This window comes from Lampris incognitus, chromosome 14, assembly GCF_029633865.1.
Source record: "Lampris incognitus isolate fLamInc1 chromosome 14, fLamInc1.hap2, whole genome shotgun sequence".
NCBI classification, from domain to species: Eukaryota; Metazoa; Chordata; class Actinopteri; order Lampriformes; family Lampridae; genus Lampris; species Lampris incognitus.
The window spans coordinates 10199582-10225794 of record NC_079224.1 but is presented as its reverse complement, the minus strand read 5'-3'; the positions used below and the strand labels follow the sequence as shown (position 1 = coordinate 10225794).

The following is a 26213-nucleotide window of genomic DNA, read 5'->3' as shown; positions in this document are numbered from 1 at the left end:
TGTAAGATGGCGACAGATGTATTCTTAGCCCCCGCCCCCCTCGGTTCAGGGATGGTCGTTCCCTCGTCACATAGATGGCCTCTTTGACTCCCCGTTCAAACCGGCGTTTGTCCCTGTGAAGGATGTACACATCCTCATCCTTGAAAGAGTGGCCAGTGGCCTGAAGATGGGTGTACACTGATGAGTCCTGGTCTGAAGCATTAATGCTCCTGTGTTGTGCCATTCTGTTGGCCAGTGTCTGTTTAGTTTCCCCAATGTACAAGTCACGGCAATTCTCCTGGTACTTAACAGTGTACACATTACATTACAGTAATTTAGCCAACGCTTTTATCCAAAGCGACTTACAATAAGTGCATTTAACGTAGGAAATCAGGAGAACTACTAGTCATCATAGGTCATAAGTGCATCCAAACAAGCATCTAAGAGCAAAACCAGTGCTAAAGTAAAAGCGCAAGAAAGATATTTTTTTTTCTAAATGAGTGAGTACAGTAAGTGCTAAGATCAAGTAACAGGGTAGTAGTTCTTGAGTTTTCAACCTGCGCCGAAAGATGGGCAGCGACTCCGCTGTCCTGACATCAGTGGGGAGTTCATTCCAGGACAGAAAAGAGCCGTGACCGGGTCGATCGGCAGTGGGGGCCTCTGAGCGACGGGGCAATCAGGCATCCCGAGGCAGCAGAATGAGTGGTCGGGCGGGGGTGTAGGGCTTGACCATGGCCTGGAGATAGGAATGAGCTGTTCCTTTCACTGCCCTGTAGGCTAGCACCAGAGTCTTATACTGGATGCGAGCAGCTACTGGGAGCCAGTGTAGGGACATGAGAAGGGGAGTTGTGTGGGAAACTTAGGTCGGTTGAACACCAGACGAGCTGCAGCTTTCTGAACAAGCTCCAGAGGTCTGATGGCCGATGCCGGGGTGCCAGCAAGGAGGGAGTTGCCGTAGTCTAGTCGGGAGATGACCAGAGCCTGGATGAGCACCTGTGCCATCTCATTGGTGAGGAATGGGCGAATCCTCCTGACGTTATAGAGGATAAATCTGCAGGAGTGAGCAACTGATGCTGTCCAGGGTCACACCCAGATTCCTCGCAGTCCGAGTTGGCGTCACCACGGTGTTGTCAATGGTGATGGGCAGGTCTCGGTGCGGGCAACCTTTCCCTGGGAGAAACATCAGCTCTGTCTTGTCCAGATTGAGCTTCAGGTGGTGTGTCGCCATCCACTCCGAGATGTCAGTCAAGCACGCAGCAATGCATGTCTCTACTTGTGTGTCAGGGGGAGGAAAGGACAAGATCAGCTGGGTGTCATCAGCATAACAATGGTAAGAGAAGTCATGCGAGCAAATAATAGAACCCAGGGATGTCGTGCACAGGGAGAACAGGAGGGGACCCAGAACCGAACCCTGTGGAACGCCTGTAGTCAGTCTGCGAGGCTCCGACACAGATCCCCTCTATGTCACCTGGTAGGAGCGACCTGTCAGATAGGATGCAAACATTGCGAGTGCAGAGCCTGTGACACCCAGGCCCCTCAAGGGTAGAGAGGAGGATCTGCTCTATATTGCTCTGTTTGTGCTAGGGGGCCTGATACTTGGGGAGACCAACTTCTGGCACAGCTTGTTTTTGGGTTTGAAAGCAACTGAGAAGTGGTGTTTGGAAATTATGTGTCTCAACTTTTCCGACACTCCTGCCACAATACTGTATCACCACTGGTTTACACTAACTTTTTCCACTGGCCAAAAAACGCACTAATGTCCACCTTTGGTCAATGTAAAAAGGCGGATGTTAGTTGGTTTTTTGGCCAGTGGGAAAACAGTATTTTTAGACAGCTGTGGTCCTTCTCCTCTCTTTGATTGGCAGGTGCACTGTTGGGGTGTCTTCCTGGCTTTGACAAACGCCCAGTTAGGATAACCACACTTAACCAGGGCATGTTTAATGTGAAATTTCTTCCCTTCCCTGGCCCCTGCATCGTGGGGACGTTGTCAGCTCGGTGGTTCAGCGTCCCAATGACTCCTAGTTTGTGCTTCAGTGCAGTGTTACTCTTTACGCGGCTCGTGAGACTTTGTTTTGCGTGCCATATAGATCCACTGATAACAATAAGAACATGGCTATAAATTATTTCTATAGGTTCCGTTTGTGACCTGTTTTAGCACATTGACATGAATTATCCAGCAGATGGCAGCATACCGAAGATACATCAAAGAACGTAGCGTATGTAACAGCGTGGGATCATGGGTAGACGTATAGCCTATGTGTGTAGCTTTGTATTTGCGAAATGTTTTGCAAGTTTAGCACGTAAGGTTATATCAAATATTGCCTCGACCTCCACCCCTCTCAAAATGGACGGATTTATTATTAGAAAAAAGCAGAACGAGAAAAGTGATTCTTCAGCCTCGGATTATCCACATTTAAAGCTTTGTGTGCAGAAGGTAATTAACTTTTTTGTGAGCGCTTACTCATGTGAGGCAACGTTTTCTATAATGAGCATTGTCAAAAGAAAACATAGAAGTAGGCTTACACACGTGCATCTTGATTGTTTGACTGGGATTGCAACCACTAACTACAAGTTTTGCATGGAGATAGTCAAGGGACAGCTAAAACACATGAGAGCCTCAACACATTGATACAAATATAACTTTTTTCATCTCTATTGTTAGCCAATATATACATTTTTGTGAACTTTTTTTCATGTTGATAATGCTTATGTATAATTGCATATGTACATGCATACATAAGATGGGTTCCACTCCCAGCCTTACAAACTCACAAACAAGTATTATATATTTTAATAATGAAATGTAATTATTAATTGAGAATAAAAAGAGATGTAAGGATGGAAAGCATGGTACTATATATTTTTTTAAACATACACAAAGATGGTAAATATCTTGAGTGACGATAAAAAAAACACCCGAATTATATCTGCAATCTCTGTGGCTATTTGAGGAATGGTCTTACTCATAAGTGGCTCTCCTAAGATAATTAGTGAGTACCACTGCTCCAGTGGATGATGAGAGTCAAACCTTAAGTACTGATCAGTATATGTTGGTTTACGGTAAACATCAACAATCAAATGTCCCCCATCACCAATTACAATTTTACAGTCTAAGAAGACTAACCTGTAATTTTTCACATCCTCCCTGTTGAACTTAATGTGGTTGTCCACATAGTTGATGTGGTTGTCCACAGATTTAATGTTTTTGATGAAATGTGGTACATCCTGAGATTTAAACTTAAACTTAGGGAGAACTTAGGGTGGTTGAACACCAGACGAGCTGCAGCTTTCTGAACAAGCTCCAGAGGTCTGATGGCCGACACCGTCAGACCTCTAAATCTGAACCAATGGCTATGTGGTGTCCCTGGATAGGACATCAGAGCCCTCCTTTCCATTTACTCCATGTGCAAGTTGGCCACTACAGGTTAGACTAGGGAACCCATAGCACACCCATGCCTCTGCCTATAGTAGTGCCCCCTGTAAAGGAAGTGTGTGGACTGAAGACACAGCTTCAGGAGCAGACACACTTGGTCAATGTTAAGGGTGGTCTTATTGCTAAGGGTGGGGTCATTTTGTAATATCATATGGACTACCTCCACTGCATAATCAACAGGAACGCACATGAAGAGAGACTTAACATCGTAAGATACCATTTTGTCATCCCTCTCCATAATGATGTCCCTGACCTGATCTATAAACTCCATAGTATTCTGAATGTGATGTTCATTACTGCCTACCACCAAGTTCAGAATCGATGCAAGAAACTCAGAGATGTTATAGGTCACTGAGTTTATCATACAAACAATAGGCTATATTGGTACATCATATTTATGTATTTTAGGTAAACCATACAGATTTAGGTATCTTTTCTCCTGGGTATAATCTGTGGTAAAAATTCTGTCAATAGGAGGAAACTACACCTAGTCTAGGTTTACCTAAGATACATAAACAAGATGTGCCTCTACGGCCAAACTTGATTAGGTATCCTGAATTAAATTTAACCTACTTCTGTAGATGCAAATAACAGCAGTGATTTTGTTTTTCCCTCTATCCAGACTTTGTACAGTTATCTGATCAGCAGCATGGTGAGCAGGATAGGAGCCCCAGTCTGGCCAAGGAGGAACAACAGGAACTCTGGATCAGTCCACAGGAAGACCAACTTCCATTGCAGGAGGTAGCTGATACCTCTGAGTCCATATTTACCCCTCTTTGTGATGGAAATAATGATGGTAAAGATCAGCCTCTGCCCATGCAACTCTACCAAACCCAGACAGATGGAGACACAGAGCACCCAGCTGTCCCCTCATTCGAACTGGTGCAATTGGATGCCAAAGAAGACAACTTTTTAATATCAGAACCAAAAAGTGAGTACTTACATGACCACCATATGTATGGTGGTCATGTAAGTAAGAGTGAAGCTGACCATACATGCAGTCCCCAAAACCGTGAGGAAGCGGGTTCAACTCGGAAAGCAAGGCTGAAACCTCACAAAATGCCCTACAAGAAGGGCAAGATTTGTGGAAAAGTGCTTTACAATTTGAAAATTTTAAAAAGTCACATGACATTTCACACAGGGGAAAAGCCTTTCAATTGCACCACTTGTGGGGCAGATTTTACCTGTAAGTCACATTTGCGAGTGCACATAAGGACTCATACAGGGGAGAAGCCATTCAGATGCACCACGTGCGGGAAAATGTTTACCTGTAAGTCATATTTGCGAACGCACATAAGGACTCATACAGGGGAGAAGCCATTCAGATGCACCACGTGTGGGAAAATGTTTACCCAGAAGTCAAATTTTCAAACGCACTTAAGGATTCATACAGGGGAGAAGCCATTCAGATGCACCACGTGCGGGAAAATGTTTACCCAGAAGTCAAGTTTACAAACGCACGAAAGGACTCATACAGGGGAGAAGCCATTCAGATGCACCACGTGCGAGAAAATGTTTACCCAGCAGTCAACTTTTCTAAGGCACATAAAGACTCATACAGGGGAGAAGCCATTCAGGTGCTGCGATTGTGGAAATAGGTTCAGCTCAAAATGGAATCTCAAACAACATGTCATGATCCACACAGGTGAGAGGCCTCACAGGTCACTGCAAAAAGAAGTTAACTGACTATTCATTTTAATAATTTATAATCATTTTATATCGCAGCATACGTCTGGGGGTTAAATTGAATCACTATAAGGGTGCAACTGCACAAACAAGACATGGTGCCCTTTATGATCGTTTTGTCAATATGGTCCAAAACGACTGTGCAGCAACATGATCACTATTTTTTTGTTGAAGGGCTTTTTTTTAAAAAAAAAATTTCAACCAGTGAACTCAGACTGTAGTCATGCCTCACAGCTCAGTTTCATTGGAGCCTTGGTGATACAGACTTATGCAGAGTGTGACAGCATAGTGTCAGATTGTTTATACTTTTTGATATTAAGGAGGAAGAACCAAAGTAAGAAAGAAGGTTTGACAATGGTTCATGGAAGAACCATTGTCGAACCTCGGATCCAGGAGGAACAATGCAGATTATGTCCTGGCCGTGGAACAACAGACCAACTCTTTACCCTTGCGGAAGTGCTGAGGGGGGCATGGGAGTTTGACCAGCCAGTCTACATGTGTTTTGTGGACTTGAACAAGGCTTACGACCGTGTACCCAGGGGCACTATGTGGGAGTTACTGCGGGAGTATGGGGTACCGGGGCAGTTGCTACAAGCCATCCAGTCCTTTTATAACCAAAGTGAGAGCTGTGTCCGCATTCTTGGCACAAAGTCAAACACGTTTTCGGTGGGTGTCAGACTCCGCCAAGGTTGTCCCTTGTCTCCGATTCTGTTTGTGATATTCGTGGACAGGATCTCAAGGCGCAGTCAAGGTGAGGAGTGTGTCCATTTTGGGAACCTCAGAATTGCATCTCTGCTCTTCGCAGATGATGTGGTTTTGTTGGATTTATCAGAACGCGACCTCCAGTGTGCACTGGAGCGGTTTGCAGCTGAGTGTGAAATGGCTGGGATGAGAGTCAGCACCTCCAAGTCTGAGGCCATGGTTCTCTACCATAAAATGGTGGATTGCTCCCTCCGGGTTGGGGATGAGTTGTTGCCTCAAGTGAAGGAGTTCAAGTATCTTGGGGTCTTGTTCATGAGTGAGGGTAGGATGGAGCGGGAGATTGACAGGCGGATTAGTGCAGCATTAGTAGTAATGCGGATGTTGTACCGGACCGTTGTGGTGAAGAAGGAACTGAGCCAGAAGAAAAAGCTCTCAATTACCAGTCAATCTTTGTTCCAACCCTCACCCATGGTCATGAGCTTTGGGTAGTGACCGAAAGGGTGAGATCGCAGATACAAGCGGCTGAAATGAGTTTCCTCTGTACAGTGTCTGGGCTTAGCCATAGAGATAGGTTGAGGAGCTCGGATATCCCGAGGGAGCTTGGAGTAGAGCCGCTGCTCCTTCACATCGAAAAGAGCCAGTTGAGATGGTTCAGGCATTTGATTAGGTTGCCTCCTGGGCACCTTCCTTTGGAGGTTTACCAGGCACGGCCAACTGGGAGGAGACCCCAGGGTAGACCCAGAATGTGTTGGAGGGACTACAAGTCCAATCTAGCCTGGGAATGCCTGGGGATCCCCCAGGAGGCGCTGTAGGGCGTTGCTGGGGAGAGGAACGTCCGGAGTGCCCTATTTAGCTTACTGCCACCGCCACCCAACCCCGGAGAAGCGGCTGATGGTGAATGAATGAATGAACCATAGTAATTAAGCAGAACGTGCAATCACATTTTATTATTACCATATAATCACACATGCTATGCTCAGAGGGTCCTCATAAAGAAATGTTACTGCAAAATTTCTTAAAATTCCGGATTTTGGTAGTAGGTAGAACCATGGTAAGTAAGCAGAAAGTGCAATCATGTTATTTGATCATTTAATTATGTATAGTCTAACATGCCATGTTTTGTTAATCTGAATTTTTAAATATCGATTTTCCACATTCTGAAATATGTTCCATACAAAAATGCAAACTGGACAGTCAGTCTATTCATTTTTTCTTTTGACCAAATATGTTTACTGTATTCCTTATAGCACAGTCTATTGAAAAATGACTAAACAGAGCTGCCTATAGACCACATAACGTCACCTTTATGGTGGACAGAACATACGAATAAGAAGCTGTTGAATAAGAAGCCAAGTTCTGCCTCATTATGAAATGCTCGCTCCTAAGGAGGTCTAATCTCTTGTGTTCATTTGCACAAAGGTCTCGCCTTTTTTTCCTCCCATCATCAGTCTTGTGGGGCTGCAAATGTAGTAGAGAACTCGGGGTTTGGATTTGCTCTGCAAGGACTCAGATAGGATCTCCAGTTCTCAATGGACAATCACATTTACGTGTTTAAAGCCGAAAATCAGTTGGAGCGTTGTTAAGGCGATTCTAACAAAAACAAATTCAATTTATCGAATCCTTTTTCATTCATTTTAACCGAATGAATTTTTAGAGAAACTGAATTTAGGAATCGCATTATTGAATCGACCCTCACTGTAAATTTAACCGACTCAAACTTTTCTTGCAGTAATAGAGCCTATATGCTGTAAATGCAGGCAGGAGGGTTTTGTATAGCCTGACTACTAAAAAGGATCTTAGCTGGATATGATAATTTATTTGTACTGTTTTTGTTGAGTAATCAACCCAAAATCTGTCAAAGATGCGTCAAGTTTTCGCTGGGTCTTTTTTTCCCATTTTGGTGTCTCGGAGGTCACGTGACTCGGACGTGAAAAACCTTTAGGCCTACATAATTAAAATGTTAATTTTGTCATTCTTGTAGTGATAATTTAATAACTCATGGAAACACTAGGTTAACGTGACTATAACGTTTTTACTGACCTCTGTTTTTTTACTTATATTCCAGGTCATGTCCCTGGAGCCAAGATAGTGCCCTCTACAGGTAAGGAAGATTGTCAGAACTTATTAGAATGGACATGTCTCACAACTCTGATCTGCTCTGTTCCATTCTACCCCAAGATAAAGGCCATTGCTAATAAATACAAAAAGACGCCAGCACAGGCGACAAAGAATAACTATATCATTATATTAGATATATATGAAATATATGTATATATAGTGGCTGTTGGAGGAAAATATGTATCTGCAATTTTTTTTCAATAATATTTTATTGGAAGGAACATTGGGTGAAAACAAAACAAAATAAACATACAGTGTAATTGGAAATCATTGTCCCTCCATATTTCGGTGATCCCCAGCTGCCTTGAGTGGTAGATATTTAAACACTGTAGGAGCATCAGGCAGTCCAGTAAGAGAATTATATACCACACAATTGCCAGTTATGTAAGACGGTGATGGGGGGAAAAAACAAAAACATTCTTTCCTCTTTTCCAAATGTTTCCCTGTTCATCTTTTAGCCAGCAATTTGATGTGTGCTTTGTGCTTGATATTCCATTGTACAGAGGAAGGAGTTAAGGTCACTAGGGAAGAAGTATTCAACATTTTTCAGGCCAAGGACCTCTTGGCTGATAGAGACACGGTGGAGAGACCCCCTATTACATGTTGTATACAGTTGTGTTGCATAGTAAATCGTGCCAGCAATAATGTGTTTTGTGGCCTATAGTGCCATTTATAAAAGTACTTAATAATGGTAAGCCATTAAAATAATAATTATTAACAGATTCGTATATTTATAGAACTTTTTTTTTGTAATTCTTTTTGACACGTCTGTGGATTCATCCAGTTGTAATGCAAAAGCTTCTGCCAACCTCAGTTTCTCTACTAGTTTCACCCTGACATCAGATGCCATGTCATCAATTCTGCGAGCAATGGTTGTGTCCGACAATGGAAAGCTTTTCAGTTTATTAACATGCTCATCATTCCCAAACATTGTTTTGCACATATCACTGGCTGCAGGCAATATTAAATCCTCTGCAACTGTGTATGGCTTTTTGTTCTGAGCGATCCGAAGAGCAACTTGACAAGAGGCTTTCAAATCTAGCTCACCAACTTTAGCTGATTGTCTCATCACTGTCTGTTGCCCTTTGAGAGATTTGAGACGGGCCTGAAAGTATTCCACTGGTTTTTCTTTCAAGCCAGTATGTGTTGTCTCCAAGTGGCGCTGCAGCTTTGATGGCTTCATACTTTCGTTTGACAGCACGGCAGAGCAGAAGACACACACTGGTAATTCGACGCCCTTGGTCTCTTTAAAGATAAATCCAAACTTGAGATAATTCTCTGAATATTTTCGGGTCTTCTCTCATTTGCGCTTAGCAGCAGTTGTAGTATGGCTGTTAGCAGGTGTGTTAACCTCATCCTCTGAACTTTCGCCAGTGGTTCGTGATGAACTGCAGGGTCTGTCAGAGTTTCTTGGTCAAGAAGTTACAAAGCGATCCATTGTAGATCACATTAACGTAAGAATGGCCGTATACTTAAGCTAATAATACGTACCTATTTGGCTAGTATGGCATGCGATTATTTCCAGTGTTTTATTGGCACCGCACATAGAGTGGTTTACCATAGGATAGCTAGCTGGTACTTGGCTTTCAGGGTGATCACATTATTGCATGAGGATTCATGGGTATTTTCAATGCTCTAATTTTTTTAACGAATAGGAAGATTTATCTTTGCTTATTATAGGTTGGATTTATGTTAATTTATATTTTCGGACATATTTTTGGAAGAAAAAACAAGTTTGGGATCAGATAATTTGTCAGACCCCCTGCAGTAACTCTGAGAACTCCCTAGGGGTTGTGGACCCCCTGTTGAAGATCTCTGCACTAGAGTATCAAACATCCCAGGTCAGTATGTATTATTAAGGCGTGGCAAGCCACTGTACATATATTGATGGGATCTGCCACCGTCAGAGCTAAGGCCAAGATCACTAACCTCTGATTTGCTTAAAAATTGCACACACTCGCCCAATGACTGCTGGGTTAGGCTCTAGCGTCCCCCGAACCAAATTGGGAGAAGTGGCTTAGATAATAGATGGATGGATGGATAGCACACACTCACATGTCACCACAGCACATGTTCATGCAAGAATCTGATTTTCATGTCACAGCCAATGTAAGTGAAGGAGTTGATGAGTTTGAGAAGGTTTGATTCAGGTAAGGTAAAGACAGCGACCTTATTACTCGTGATTGGATGTATTGGGAGATGATATGTGTACATTGATAGTTGTGCCAACCCCGGCCGTAGGCCAGCTCCACTGGGAGTATAACTCAACACCACACGTGTCTGGCAAAAACGTGACATCCAGTGAAAGGATTTAGGGCCATGGGTCACTTGGTGTTCACAAACCCGCATGTGGGAGCCTAGGGGAGAAGGAGTGCAGTACTCACCCCAAATGTAAGCATATAGATGCCAATTTCAGAGCACTTTTATGGGAAAACGGACTGTGCATTTAACACAGAGCAGTAAACTCAACTTGGGGGGTGGGGGTTGCCCTCAGTTAATCATTGACTCACTAGAGTTGCAAGGGTTTTCACAAATGTTATGGGCTACAGATAATTACGATTTGGGGTTATTTAAAGGGGCTGAACTCCTCCATGTGACACCCAAGAGCACATACCATCAATGTCAGGCACTAATATCCACTCAAACCAGAGGTAGTATTAGGTATAACACCAGCGTTTAACAGTTTCCTGGCAGCAGGAGTCATTATCCCATGTGCTCATTCACCTGTCTTTTCCGTTTGAAATATAAGGCTGGAGAATCAGCCAGCAGAGTGGTGATTCCTGCAAGATTTACAAGCAAAATGCAGCAGTGTCCGTGTGTACCCAGACTCTCAGTATTGGTTTGCTTTCACGTTTCAGGGTAAAACATATTTGTGGGCCAGGATGCCACAAGGTTATATTGAGTTCCCAGTAGTCTACTCGCAGGTTTTGCATGCAAGTCTGGAGAATTTAGGTCTTCTAGCAGAGAGCATGCTGATACAGTATGTCAATGATTTGATGATCTGTTCATCAACAAAACAAGCTTGTGATATTGGTTGCATTGCTAAAACATGTGGCAGAGCAGGGCCACAAGGCCAGTCTGACTAAATTGCAATTTGTCTAGGAAAAAGTCACCTTTCTACGAGTCACCTTTCACAAGAGCTCTTAAAAAAAAGAAGGTAAACCATTGAGCTCAAAATGAGTGGAAGCCATCCTCAGAATGTGAAAACCTTTCACTAAGAGGCGATTAACGTCATTTTTAGGGATGACAGCCACTGTTGACAGTGGATTTGTGGCTATGCATCCCTGGAGGCTCAACTATTATCCATTATGCATGACCATGGACTAAAACCAACTGACAATGTGACGTAGACAGAGGGTGCTGGTGCAGCTCCCACTCAACTAAAACAGACTTTGACTACCATGGATTCTTTAGGATTGCCTGATCCAAATAGACCATTCACTCATCTATGTGATCACTAATCTAAGGGCCCAGACACACCAAACTGACTAGTGGCAACGAAGGCTGACTTTTGCGACGCCTCACATCACCTGCCATCTGGGCCAAAAGGTAGCACCTGAAGACAGCACAAAGACTACAGCCGACGACCAAATAGCATGTACTTTCTGCACTGACTCGCTAAGCTGAACAGCCAATCAGAGTGATCTCTCTCACTGATGGGCTCCCCCGATTCAACATGCTGAATCTGCCAAAAAGCTGCCAACAGAGGTCCAACTAGTGCTGACAGTGTGGGACACACCGCAGAAACTAGGGTGCCACCTGATTACGGGCTTTAAATTCCCTGGGTACTCCTCCGGGCACTCCGATGACATCTAGCCAGGCATTAGGATCTTCAATCAATCAATATATCAATTAAGTTTCATTTTAAGTAGCGTTTTTCTAGCTGCAACAGGTCTTCTGTATATTCCCTATTTTGGAAATGATTGTGCTGTTTCGGGGTGCTGTCGTGGTCAGCTGACGTAACGTGTATTTGTTGGGATAAGACTACTTTAGCGCATAACCCTCCTCAAGCTGTAGATAATACACCCCTTAAGAGCCCCCACCCCACACACACACACACATAACCAATAAATCTCTGGGACAGAAAGTCCTTGCAATAACAGTGTCGAAGCCGTGGCATCGCTACATGCGCTGTGGTTTTTACCATTTTTGGTACAACTGAACTCTGTATCTGAATGGAAGACATACGTGATGGAGCAGTTTCCCGTGAAATTGCCTATGTCTTCTGGGGTGCAACCATCCTCTAATACAGTGTTGTTAGCTATGTCAATGCCCTGAGGCGTTATTATGAAACCCGCTGCTTTTCTGGGCAAGACACGCCCTGTGTAGTATTCAAGCACTAGGATTGGCCAGACGTCCAAGCGCTAGGATTGGCCAGGCGTCCGAGCACTAGGATTGGCCAGGCGTCCGAGCGCTAGGATTGGCCAGGCGTCCGAGCACTAGGATTGGCCAGGGGTCCAAACACTCCGACGCAAACCGTGTTTGTTTTTTTGTGATTGAATACACTTTTCCGCACGTTTTGTGTGCCCTTATTAACAAGTAGCGGTTATTGCCATCAGCCAACTACTTAATACAGAAAAAATTACTCCCTTTCAGGAACTGTTGCTGCATAATTTTATATCAGTATTGTAGTAACTTTTTGACGACAGGCTGATGCTTTAGCCTATTCTTTATTAGAGGTCGGGTAGCAGAGGCGTTAAAGTTACTACGATACTGATATAATATTATGCAGTAACAGTTCCTGAAAGGGAGTAATTTTTTCTGTATTAAGTAGTTGGCTGATGGCGATAACCACTACTTGTTAATAAGGGCACACAAAACGTGTGGAAAAGTGTATTCAATCACAAAAAAAAACAAACATGGTTTGCGTCTGAGGTGGTCAAAGATCTCAAATTCTCAATTCATTTTAATAGCGAGTAGGCTCGTGGGCATGCCTAGCGCAAGCATGGACGCCTAGCCAATCCTAGCGCTTGGACGCCTGGCCAATCCCAGTGCTTGGATGCCTGGCCAATCATAGTGCTTGAATGCTACACAGGGCGTGTCTTACCCAGAAAAGCAGTGGGTTTCATAATAACGCGCAGCCCAACACGAGTTTGAAGGAAGCTGGTGTAACGACTATCTCCTTCCTGTGGAAACGTGAGCCAGGGGAGTTATTCGACAAGAGTTCCGGCCATATGCCATTGGGTTAATCGGGCGGGATAAGGGGAAAAACTAGAAATAAATTTATTAAAAAAAAAAACAACTTTTTGTGTATGAACCAAGATAGCTCTTTAAATATAAAGCAGAGTTGGGAAACAGAATTAAACATGGGTATAACACAGGATACCTGGAAGGAAATATGCACAGACGCAAACTCAGTGATAAATTCAAACACACGGCGGGAATTTAAATGCAAAGTAATCACTAGATATTTTCGAACGCCAGAGATAGTGTTAAATATAGGTCCAACACACACCAGTTCATGTTGGAGAAACTGCGGAGCGCAAATTGGAAATTATACTCACATGTTTTACATATTTTGGTTATGCCCTAAGTTACATATCTTTTGGAAAGCGGTATTTGATGCTCTAAAAGAAGTGTTCCAGCAGAATATTCCACAAGATTCTATGGTGGCACTACTGGGAGTAATACCTGATGGTCTAGAATAGAATAACATACACTTTATTTGTCATTTGTACATACATACAATGAAATTCACTCTCTGCGTTTAACCCATCCTAGCTGTGTAGCTAGGAGCAGTGGGCAGCTGCTGTGCAGCGCCCGGGGAATGGTTTAACCTTGGCTTACCCTTTCCGGGTACTGACAGCTGGGTAGACTGTGCCCGAGGATTTGAATTCAGAGTTACCATCCCCTAGCCTTTGCCTAAACAGGCATCAACCTACAAGGCAGCAGGTGGATTTGAAATCAGAGTTCCCTTCTCCTATCCCAATGTGTTGGATGGACTGGGCACCATGGGAAGTACCATACAGGCATGCAGGAGGACCAAATCTATCAGTAGGGACATTGTCCTTAGCCAAAGGGCCCTTGCTGAGGTAAGGTGCTACCCCTCTACAGCCTGCGGTTGCAGTTTAGCATCTTACGTCCTGAGGGGAGGTCTAAGAAGTATCTCCTAGAAATACTACTTACAGCAGCCCTGAAGTGTATTACGATTAAATGGTTGAAACCAGACCCCCCCCCCCACACACACACACATGTAACTTATGGATACAGCAACACATGGTATGGTCCCAATCACCTCGGTTTTTTCTGGGCCTTTCGTCTGTGGTCCTTCACCACTACCCAGTCTCCGGGCTGCAGGTCATGTAATGGCCCCTCTGCTCGTTCTGGTAGGACTGCTTTGATCTGCTTATAAACATCAGAGAGCACAGAGATCAGGTTTACACAATGATGAAACATTTCATCCTCACACTGGCTGTGTGGGGAAGGTGTCTTTGGGCTTGCCCAATTCCTGTGTTTAACGGTCTTCCAAATAATATATCAATTTCTTTGTCTTACTCTTGCCCTGGTGTACATTATGACGAGAGGGAGAGCCATTGTCCACAATAGTCCTGTCTATTTGCAACGTTTAGCCAATTTATTTTTTAGAGTACCATTCTCTCGTTCTATCGCTCCTCCACTAGCTGGGCGATAGGCACAGTGTTGTTTCACGTCGTTGCCTAAATAATCTCCCAAACTCCTTAGGGCAGCGTTCACAGATGGTGTGCCATTATTGCTGCTGATTTTGCTTGGAATTCCCTAATGAGGAATAATCTCTCTGATTGATGCTTTAGACACTGCACTTGCATCTTGCTTTGAGGTTGGAAAAGTTTTAGAAAACATATCTACTATTACCAGACAATGTGTTCCTTCGTTTGGTGTTACTTTGTGCAGTTGTGGGTGGGCCCCTTGATTTACCCGGAGGCCATGGCCCACATTGTTTGTTGCACAAATAACACAGTTTTGACAGAATTTTTGGGAATAATTTGAGAAGCATTTTGTATACCACACTTTGTTTGATGTAGTACACATCCCTCCTTTTGACACATGGTCCTTTCCATGTGTCAACTTAGCATAGTAAAGGAAAAACATTTAGGTAAACAGGGCTTGTCATCTGGCCTGTGCCAGATGCTTTCTACCTTTCTGCACCCTGCTTTTTCCCATTGTACTATTTCTGATTTTCCTGCTCTACTTTGCATTTCCTTGGCTAACAGAAACTCCCTTACCTGTCTTTGTAACATGGATCCATCAGAGTTGCAACAGAGTACAATGGCTCAGATTCCACGTTGTTAAAACGTCTGTTGACTGCATCAAGGAGGGTACTTTTCCTTGACTTAATCCCCTGGTCAGCCTCGTTTTCACGAATGAGAACATGTTTCAAGACACACACAATGGAGATGACATCAGCTACAGATGCGTAGGAGGCACTCACCTCCCTTGTCATCTCCCCAAAAGGTACCAGAACCATGGAAGCCTTCTTCAATAGGCCCCGCTGGTTTGCTGTTAGTGTGGCTGGCAGGTCGTATTCAGCCATGTAAGCAGACAGTGCCCATTTCTGTGCAATGGGGCTTTCAATCATGTAATGGGTGCTGTTCAACCTAGTTTGGACATCCTGCTGCAGATGCTTAGGATGCATATTTACCTCTACTTGGATGTCTTCTAACCATGAATAGGCAAGGGGTGAGTGTTTGAAGTGGCCAACTATTTTTCTCCCGTTGGCCAGTGCGTCACCTACACTGCACTGTGACAATAGTCCCTCAAGCACAATTAGCTGCAGTGTGTGCGCAAAGCAACCCAAACTCACCTGCCAAGCTGATCCATAGCCTTCTTCATATTTTGTGCATTATCCCTTAAAAATACATGCACTTTATTTTTTATGAATCTTCCATTCACGTAGCATTTCCTCGATGGCTGCCTTAATGGAATCCCTTGTGTGTGAGCCACGAAACTCTCAGGCATGCAACACCACTTTTTTAAAGGTAAAATCCGAGTCCATCCAATTCGCAGTCAGACTCAACAAGGACACTGGACTCACGTCTGAGCTCCAGACGTCTGTTGCGAAACTAACCACACCTACATTCTCCAAGAGTTTGGAGAGAAAATTGCAAACTTGATTTTGGATACGAGGAACGGCCTTTTCCGTTACATAATGGCGACTGGGCAAAGTGTAGCGAGGCTTGAGGTGCTCAATTAAGCATTGAAACCCCACATTTTCTATCACCGAAAGCAGTTGGTCATCCAGGTCAATAAACTGAACTAGTTTCTCCGTTATCAATTTCACCTTTTTGGTGTCTGGGGGCAGTTTCTTTCGCCTTTTTATTGATTCCATCAGTGTCTGCTGTTGGGGCGTTTTGCTTGTCTTTGCAGCCATTGCCTGCAGAAATTCCTGGTGTTGTTCCGTGTGGTGTTTTTCCAAATGCCTAATTAGGTTTGTGGTGTTAAACTGACCAACAGTGCTGCCACCCCTTGAAAACATTTGCATTGAATATTTTGCATTCGGCTGTTGGATTTTTTTCCTCTTTAAGGTTGCAATACTTCCACACCACTGATATGACTGTTCCACAGGTAGTTAACGCTCATACACATGCAACTAATTGGCTACTACTGTATACTACTGTCTACTACTGTTGTTATCGTCTCGCCGCATGCTGCCGCCCAATGACTGCTGGGATAGGCTCCAGCATCCCCGCGACCCTGAGAGCAGGATAAGCGGTTCGGAAAATGGATGGATGGATGTTGTTATCACTTGACACACTGCGGTGCACCACACAGGAAGTGCTAATATGAAGAAGAAAGCCGGAGAGGAGACGGAGAAGAAGACAAATAGGAAGAAGATATACTATTTCAAACATTTAGGTGATGGTTTAAGCTAGATTTCCCATGGTTTGTGTCGGATCACATTTTCTTCTCCTCTCCGATATCCAATCCATCATTCTGGGCCAGTATCAACCCGATATCAATGCCGTGGATCGGATCGGGACATCCCTACTTTAAATCATTGTAAAACCAGAACGACTTCTGGCCTTGATAATATTGCTAGTTGAATGCTCATCTACTCTACAGAACAACTAGCCCCTATCAAGGAAAGTTGAATCAGTTCATCTGGATAAAATTTTTATTGACATACATTTCATCACTCATCTAAGTGACATCTTCAGTCTAAACTGACTTCAGGTACCCCCACCCTTATAACAATAATGACTTAAACCAACAATCAGTTTCATATGCAAATATGGGCATGGCCATTAATTAGAGTTTCAATGGCCATGTGTATTATTCAGAGGAGATTTGGGAGTATTTGCAATCACAGCATTGTAAGATAGTGACAGATGTACCCCCCCCCCCGGTTCAGGGATGGTCGTTCCCTCTTCACATAGATGGCCTCTTTGACTCCCCGTTCAAACCAGTGTCCCTCCCTATCAAGGATGTGCACATGCTCATCCTTGAAAGAGTGGCCAGTGGCCTGTAGATGGGTGTGAACTGTGGAGTCCTTGTCTGACACGTTAACTCTCCTGTGTTGTGCCATCCTCTTGACCAGCATCTGTTTTGTTTCACCAATGTACAAGTCACAGCAATCCTCCTCGCACTTAACAGCATACACTAGATTGCTCTGTTTATGCCGGGGAACCCGATCCTTGGGGTGCACCAACTTCTGGCGCAGCTTGTTTTGGGTTTTGCAAGCAACTGAGACACAGTGTTTGGAAAATATGCGTCTCAACTTTTCCAACACTCCCGCCACATACGGAATCATCTCTTGTTTACACTTAGACAGCTGTGGTTCTTCCCCTCTCTTCGATTGGCTGGTGCATTGTTTGGGTGTCTTCCTAGCTTTGACAAACGCCCAGTTAGGATAACCACACTTAACCAGGGCCTGTTTAATGTGGGATTTCACCCCTTCCCCGGCCACTGTGCTTGTGGGGACACTGTCAGCTCGTTGGTTCAGCGTCCTGATGACTCCTAGTTTGTGCTCCAGTGGCTGATGAGAGTCAAACCTTAAGTACTGATCAGTATATGATGGTTTACTTTCAACATCAACTGTCAAATGTCTTCCATCACTAATTGCAATTTCACAGTCTAAGAAGACTAACGTGTCGTTTTTCACATCCTGTCTGCTGAACTTGATGTGGTTGTCCACATAGTTAATGTGGTCAATGAAATGTGGTACATCCAGAGATTTAACTTTAATCCGGGTCTCATCCATAAATTACATTACATTACATTACAGTCATTTAGCTGACATTTTTATTCAAAGCGACTTACAATAAGTGCATTTAACGTAGGAAATCAGGAGAACTACTAGTCATCAGAGGTCATAAGTGCGTCTAAACAAGCATCTAAGAGCAAAACCAGTGCTAAGTAAAAGTGTAAGAAAGAGATTTTTTTTTTAAATGAGTGAATACAATAAGTGCTAAGAACAAGTAAAAGGCTAGTAGTTCTGAAGAGGTGAGTTTTCAACCTGCGCCGAAAGATGGGCTGCGACTCCGCTGTCCTGACATCAGTGGGGAGTTCATTCCACCACTGTGGGGCCAGGACAGAAAAGAGCCGTGACCGGGTCGATCAGCAGCAAGGGACCTTTGAGCAACAGGGCAACCAGACGTCCCGAGGCAGCAGAGCGAAGTGGTCGGGCGGGGGTGTAGGGCTTGACCATGGCCTGGAGATAGGAAGGAGCTGTTCCTTTCACTGCTCTGTAGGATAGCACCAGTCTTAAACTGGATGCGAGGAGCTACTGGGAGCCAGTGTAGCGACATGAGAAGGGAAGTTGTGTGGGAGAACTTAGGGCGGTTGAACACCAGACGAGCTGCAGCTTTCTGAACAAGCTCCAAAAATTTGAACCAATGGCTATGTGGTGTCCCGGGGTAGCACATCAGAGCCCTCCTTTCCATTTACTCCACGTACAAGTTGGCCACTACAGGTGAAACTACGTAACCCATAGGACACCCATGCCTCTGTCTATAGTACTGCCCCCTGTATGTGAAGTATGTGGACTGAAGACAGAGCTTCAGGAGCAGACATACTTGGTCAGTGTTTATTTATTTATTTTGGGGGGATTTTTTTTACCCCCATTTTCTCCCTAATTGCACTTGGCCAGTTACCCTATTTTTCGAGCCATCCCAGTCACTGTTTCACCCCCTCTGCTGATCCAGGTAGGGCTGCAGACTGTCACATGCCTCCTCCGAAACATGTGGAGTTGCCAGCTGCTACTTTTCACCTGACAGTGAGCAGTTTCACCAGGGGCACATAGCGTGTGGGAGGATCACGCTATTCCCCCCAGTTCCCCCTTCCCCCTGAACAGGCGCCCTGACCGACCAAAGGAGGCGCTAGTGCTGTGAACAGGACACATACCCACAGCCACTTTCCCACGTGCGGACACAGCCAATTGTGTCTGTAGGGATGCCCGATCAAGCCGGAGGTAACATGGGGATTCGAACCAGCGATCCCTATGTTGGTAGGCAAATGGAATAGAACACAATGCTACCCGGATGCCCGTTTGGTCAGTGTTAAGGGTGGTGCTATTGCTAAGGGTGGGGTCATTTTGTAATATCATACAGACTACCTCCATTGCATAATCACCAGGAACACACGTGGAGAGACTTAACATCATAAGAGACCATTGTTTCATCCCCCTCCATAATGATGTCCCTCACATTATCCACAAAATCCGTAGTGTTCTGAATGTGATGTTCATTACTGCCTACCAACAAGTTCAGAATAGATGCAAGAAACTTCAAGATGTTATAGGTCCCTGAGTTAACCATACAAACAATAGGCTGTAATGGTACATCCTGTTTATTTATCTTACGTAAACCATGCAGATTAGGTGTAGCATCCCCTGGGTATAATTTGTGGTAAAAATTATGTCAGTAGGGGGGAGCTACACCTAGTCTGTATGGTTCAGCTAAGATATGTCAACAGGATGTGCCACTATAGCCAAACTTAAATAGGTATCCTGAATCAAGTTTAACCTACATCTGTAGCTACAAATAACAGAATTGATTTTGCTTTTCCTCTATCCAGACTATGTACAGTTATCTGATCAGCAGCATGGTGAGCAGGAGAGGAGCCCCAGTCTGGCCAAGGAGGAACAACAGGAACTCTGGATCAGTCCACGGGAAGACCAACTTCCATTGCAGGAGGTAGCTGATACCTCCGAGTCCATATTTACCCCTCTTTGTGATGGAAATGATGATGGTAAAGATCAGCCTCTGCCCTCACAACTCTACCAAACCCACACAGAGGGAGACACAGAGCCCCCAGCTGTCACCTCATTTGAGTGGATACAACTGGATGCCAAAGAAGACAACTTTTTAATATCACAACCAACAAGTGACGACCATACCCTCTCTGACTGCTGTCATGTAACTAAGAGTGACGCTGACCACACTAGCAGTCGTCAAAACTGTGAGGAAGCGGGTTCAACTCGGAAAGCAAGACGGAAACCTCACAAAAAGCCATACAAGTGCAAGATTTGTGGGAAAGTGCTTTATAATTTGGAAATTTTCAAAATTCACATGAGATTTCACACAGGGGAAAAGCCTTTCAAATGCATCACTTGTGGGAGAGATTTTACCTGGAAGATTAACATGGAGAGGCATACAAGGACTCATACAGGGGAGAAACCATTCAGATGCACCACATGTGGGAAAATGTTTACCCAGAAGTCACGTTTACAAAGGCACATAAGGACTCATACAGGGGAGAAGCCATTCAGATGCACCACATATCGGAAAATGTTTACCCAGAAGTCAAATTTTCAAACACACGTAAAGACTCATATAGGGGATAAGCCACTCAGATGCACCACATGCGGGAAAATGTTTAGCCATAAGTCACAACTGCAAATGCACGTAAGGACTCATACAGGGGAGAAGCCATTCAGATGCACTACGTGCGGCAAAATGTTTACCCAGAATTCACAATTGCAAAGTCACCTAAGGACTCATACAGGAGAGAAGCCATTCAGATGCACCACGTGCGGCAAAATGTTTACCCACAAGTCAAATTTAAAAAGGCACGTAAGGACTCATACAGGGGAGAAGCCGTTCAGATGCACCACATGCGGGAAAATGTTTACCCAGAAGTCAAGTTTACATAGGCACATACAAGGGACTCATATACAGGGGGGAAGCCATTCGGTGCTACACAGGTGCGAGGCCTCACAGCTCACTGCAAAAATAAGTTAACTGACTATTCATCTTAATTATTCATAATCATTTTATATCGCAGCATATGTCAGGGGGTTAAATTGAAGCATTATAAGGGTGCAACTGCACAAACAAGACATGGTGCCCTTTATGATCATCTTGTCAATGTGGTCCAAAACGACTGTGCAACAATAAGATCAATACTTTTATATTGAAGGGCACTGTTATACCAGTGAACTTAGACTGTAGTCATGCCTCACAGCTACATTTCATTGGAGTCCTGGTGATAGATTTATACAGAGTGTGACAGCATAATGTCAGATTGTTGATACTTTTTGATATTAAGGAGGAAGAACCATAGTAATTAAGCAAGAAGTGCTATTACATTTTATAATGGCCATGTAATCACATATGCTATGTTCAGAGGGTCCTAATAAAGAAATGTTACAGATTTTTTTCTTAAAATTCAGGATTTTGGTAGTAGGTAGAACCATGGTAAGTAAGCAGAAAGTGCAACCATGTTATTTGATCATTTACTTATATATAATCTAACATGCCATGTTTTGTTAATCTGAGTTTTTAAATAGAGATGTTCCACATTCTGAAATATGTTCCATACAACAATGCTAACTGGACAGTCGGTCTATTCATTTTTTCTTTTGACTGAAGGTGTTTACTGTATTCCTTATAGAATAGTCTTTTGAAAAGTGACTAAACAGAGCTGCCTATGGGCCACATGTATTCTTTAAGGTGGGACGGAACATACGAGTAAGAAGCTGTTGAATAAGAAGCCAAGTTCAGCCTCATTATAAAATCTAATCTAAATTCCAATTGCGTTCATTTGCACAAAGGTCTCGCCTTTTTTCCCCATCCCATCATCAGTCCTGTGGGGCTGCAAATGTAGTAGAGAACTTGGGGTTTAGGTTTGCTCTGCAAGGACTCAGATAGGATCTCCAGTTCTCAATGAACAATCGCATTTCCATGTTTAAAACCAAAAATTATTTGGAGCGTTGTTAAGGTGATTGTAACAAAAACAAATTCAATTCATGGAATTGTAAACTACTAATAAGACACGTTAGCCCCCTAGCTAACGGGTTTGACCCTTTAGCCGAGCGGTTAGTGATGTCGCCTTGTGGTGTAGTACACCCCGTATCGAATCCCGCACCGGGCAAAGAAAATAACCGGTTACATTGGTGGCAGCGGTGGGATCCGGAAGTGTGCAGATCCTCAGAAGTCTCTTCGGAGCGCGAGGGCGCGCTTCGGGGGAGGGTGACGACTGTATACTAATAACACACGTTAGCCCCCTAGCTAACGGACCTCACCCTTTAGCCGAGCGGTTAGTGACGTCGCCTTGTGGTGTAGAACACCCGTATCGAATCCCGCACCGGGCAATAAAATAACCGGATACAGAATTCTTTTTTTTTTTGTATTCATCTTAACCGAGTGGCTTTTTAGAGAAACCACATTTAGGAGTCGGTTTATTGAATCCCCCCCCCCCCACTGTACTTAACTACTTAAAAGTTTTCCTCTAGTAAAGCCTATATGCTGTAAATGCAGGAAGGGGGGTGTAATGATCTGTGCCCTCTGGCTATGTTAACTTATAACATTAATAAAGCAAGGACGACTTCTCTCGTGCTGGGTGTTTATTCACCGACCGGATTCCGACTGACGTTGTTACGTACATCACGTGACTTTGTTGTGGCGCTACGGAAAGCCGTAAGGGACATTAGCAAATCAAATATTACTAGCAAATATTACATCTCCCTTTTTCTGAAAAGTGCTGCTTTCTCTGCAGAGATACAGACCACGTTGAGCACGTTTATAAGCGAATACAATCTTAATAAGAAAGAATATGAAAGTGGAACTCTTATATAACTGGACTGCAACAAAGTAGTGTAAAACATTTCCTTCACTGTCTAAATGTGACACCGTAATAACATTTCATCTTTTTTTTCATTTCATTACTGGTAACTGCAAACAGCAGGTAGGTACACAAGGTAAGTGAACGCTGTAAATATTTCTTTTCAAAACATAGCAGGTATAGTACAGGTTGGTGTAAAATTCTCTTTTTTTAACATTCATAAGTCAAGGATTTGTCTTGGTTTGATCGTGCGACCTGACCTCGTGGTGTAACCAGGCTGTGTGTCTGGTTGTCGCTGATTGTTCGTGTCTGGAGGTTCAGCATGCTCTTGCTGATGGGCTTGTGTGTTGTTGTTAGCGCTGGTAACAGTCTGCTGTGAAGTGTGTGTGTGCGTAGTGTGAGTGTTCACTCTGCTTTGTCGCAGGTGTTGACGGTTGCGTTGGTAGATCTGACCTTCTTTGGTTTGGATGTGGTAGCTCCTGTCTGTGTTCGCTGGTCTTTCCACAGTTGCAGGTCTCCAGGATCCATCCTCCTGCCGGAAGCGGATTGGTGTGCCTGCGGGCAGGTGGGGCAGAGGTTTGGCTGTTCGGTTGTAGTATGCCTGCTGGCGCTGTTGACATACCTCTCTCCTTTTGTGAACATCCTCCTGACTGGCGATCTGTGGCTGCAGGTGTTTTGCTGTTGATGGGAGAATGGACCGCAGCCTCCGACTCATCAGTAGCTGTGCCGGTGATTTCAGGTTGTCCACCGGTGTGTTGCGATACTCCAGTAAGCTCATGTAGGGGTCTTTGTTCTCAGCTTTGGCTTTGTCCAGGATGCGTTTGGCTGTCTGGACAGTCTTCTCGGAGAGGCCGTTGCTCTGTGGGTAGTGGGGGCTTGTGGTGGTGTGTGAGAAACCCCATGTCTGTGAGAAGTTGCGGAACTCACCAGAGCTGTAGCACGGACCGTTGTCGCTGATGATAGTCTCGGGGATTCCGTGTCGAGCCATTGCTGCTTTCAGCTTCATGATGACGGCAGATGAGGTGCAGCTGTAAAGTCTTTCTAGCTCGAAGAATCTGGAGTAGTAGTCCACAGTGACTATGAAGTCCTGTGAGTTCCATGTGAATAGGTCTGTGCCTATCACTTGCCACGGCCGCTCGGGTATGGCGTGTGACATCATTGGTTCCTTTGCATTTGCGCTGCGCCGTTCTTGGCATATGCTGCAGTCTGCTACCGCATCCTCGATCTGTTTCCCCATGCCAGGCCAGAACAGTAAGTCTCTTGCTCGGCATTTGCTTTTTTCCACGCCAAGGTGGCTGGCATGGATGCGCTGTATCATGTCCTTGCGAAGCTTTTGGGGGACAATGATTCTCTCACCTTTGAACAGGATACCGTCCATTTCTGAGATTTCTGCTCTGTGGTTCCAGTATTCCTGGATGCTGGGCGGGCACTTTTTCTTTGTGTCTGGCCAGCCAGTGAGTGTGGCTCGTCTGAGTGCGGTGAGCTGTGGATCTTGCGCTGTTTCCTGCTTGATTTCTGTGAGTCTTGTGTCGCTCACAGGGATGTTGCTGAGGACTGTGTGCACTTGGGCCTCCATCCCTTCCTGTAGGTCACTGTCGTGGTGTTCTATTGACTTGCGTGACAGTGTGTCGGCCACCGGTATGTCCTTACCGGGGCGGTGGATGATTTGGATGTCGTATTTTTGGAGCGCCAGGATCATCCGTTGCAGCCGGGGTGGTGCTGCTGCCAGTGGCTTTTTTAGTATTGCCTCCAGAGGCTTGTGGTCTGACTCCACAATCACTTTTCGTCCATACATGTACTCGTGGAACCTCTTGCAGCCGAAGACCACAGCGTAGAGCTCCTTCTCTATCTGTGCGTAGTTTTCTTCAGTGCTGTTGAGTGACTTGGACGCATAGGCAATTGGTTTGCCATCTTGGAGCATGACAGCCCCAAGGCCACTTTTGGATGCATCCACTTGGAGTCGCAGCTGTTTCTGCGGGTCGAAATATGAGAGTACTGGACCTGGGTGCTGTGTAATGAGATTCTTCATCTCTTGGAACGCCTTGTCGTGGACTGCATCCCACACAAACTCACTGTCCTGTTTCAGAAGCTGTCTGAGGGGTGAGTTTATCTGTGAGAGGTGTGGAGCGAATCTGGCGAGGTAGTTGATCATGCCGAGGACTGTCTCCAGCTCTGCTTTGTTCTGTGGGGGTTGCATGTCCTTGACTGCCTTCACCTTGTGTGGGTCTGGTTTGATGCCTTCGTGTGAGAGCGTGTGGCCGAAGTAGCTTACCTCGGACACGCATATGTGACACTTGTCGGGGTTGAGCCTCACCCCTCGCTCCCTTGTGCGCTTCAGCATCGCTCTGAGACGCTGGTCATGTTCCTCTTTAGTCTTGCCGAACACTAGTATATCGTCCACTATGGCCGTCACACCGTCCAATCCTTCATATGTTTCATCCACGCGTCTCTGGAACTCGTCTTGAGCGGACACGATTCCGAATGGCAGTCTGAGGAAACGATACCTGCCAAACACTGTGTTAAATGTCGTCAACATTGAGGATTCAGTGCTCAGTTTGATGGCCCAATAGCCTGACCGCGCGTCTAACACGCTAAAGTACTCAGCTCCAGCAAGCTTTGTGGTGGCGTCCTCCAGCGTGGGGAGGGGGTAGTGAGGTCGTTGTATCACTTTGTTAAGAGCTCTGGGGTCTAAACACACTCTAAGTTTGCCTGTCTTTGGCTTCTCAACAATGACGAGTGCGTTCACCCATTCTGTGGGTTCTGTTACCTTACAGATTATGCCGCCTTTCTCCATGCTGTCAAGCTCGTCCCTCAGTTTGCTGCGTAGGGCGATGGGGATTCTGCGTGGCGGGCAGACGACCGGCGTTGCATCTGGTGTGACGCGGAAGGTGCACTCGCCTGGGAACTCTCCTATTCCCTGGAAAACATCTGCATACTCATCCATTATGCTCTGTGATGTGACATTGTTTTCCTCGCTCACAGCCATCACTATTTTTACCAAGTTTAGGTCACGGCATGTTTTCATTGCCATGACTGGTGGGGCGTTTGTGTCAATGACGTAAAAGTCCAGCATCATTGCATTGTCTCTGTACTTACATTTGAGTTTGCATGTGCCTTTCACGCTCAGCGCGCCTCCTCCATATTCAGTGAGTCTGTGTATTGCTGGTTTCAGTGTCACATTTTTGAACAGCGCCTGGAACAGGTTGGTGGGAATAGTATTGGCCTGTGCCCCAGTGTCTAGTTTAAACTTTACCTTCTGTGGAGGTGTGCCAATTCCAACCTCTACGTAAGCCTGCTCGTTGCTTTTTCCGTTGTT

General features: G+C 44.8%; 1 protein-coding gene across 1 annotated transcript in view; it reads left to right on the top strand.

Moving 5' to 3' along the window:
* Positions 1-16677: 16677 nt before the first annotated feature.
* Positions 16678-26213, top strand: part of LOC130124306 (uncharacterized) — a 36897-nt gene continuing 27361 nt past the window's right edge. Inside the window, exons 1-2 of the mRNA XM_056293767.1 lie at positions 16678-16750; positions 19910-21038. Coding sequence (XP_056149742.1) covers positions 16678-16750; positions 19910-21038 — 1202 coding nt within the window. The remainder of the gene's footprint in view (positions 16751-19909; positions 21039-26213) is intronic.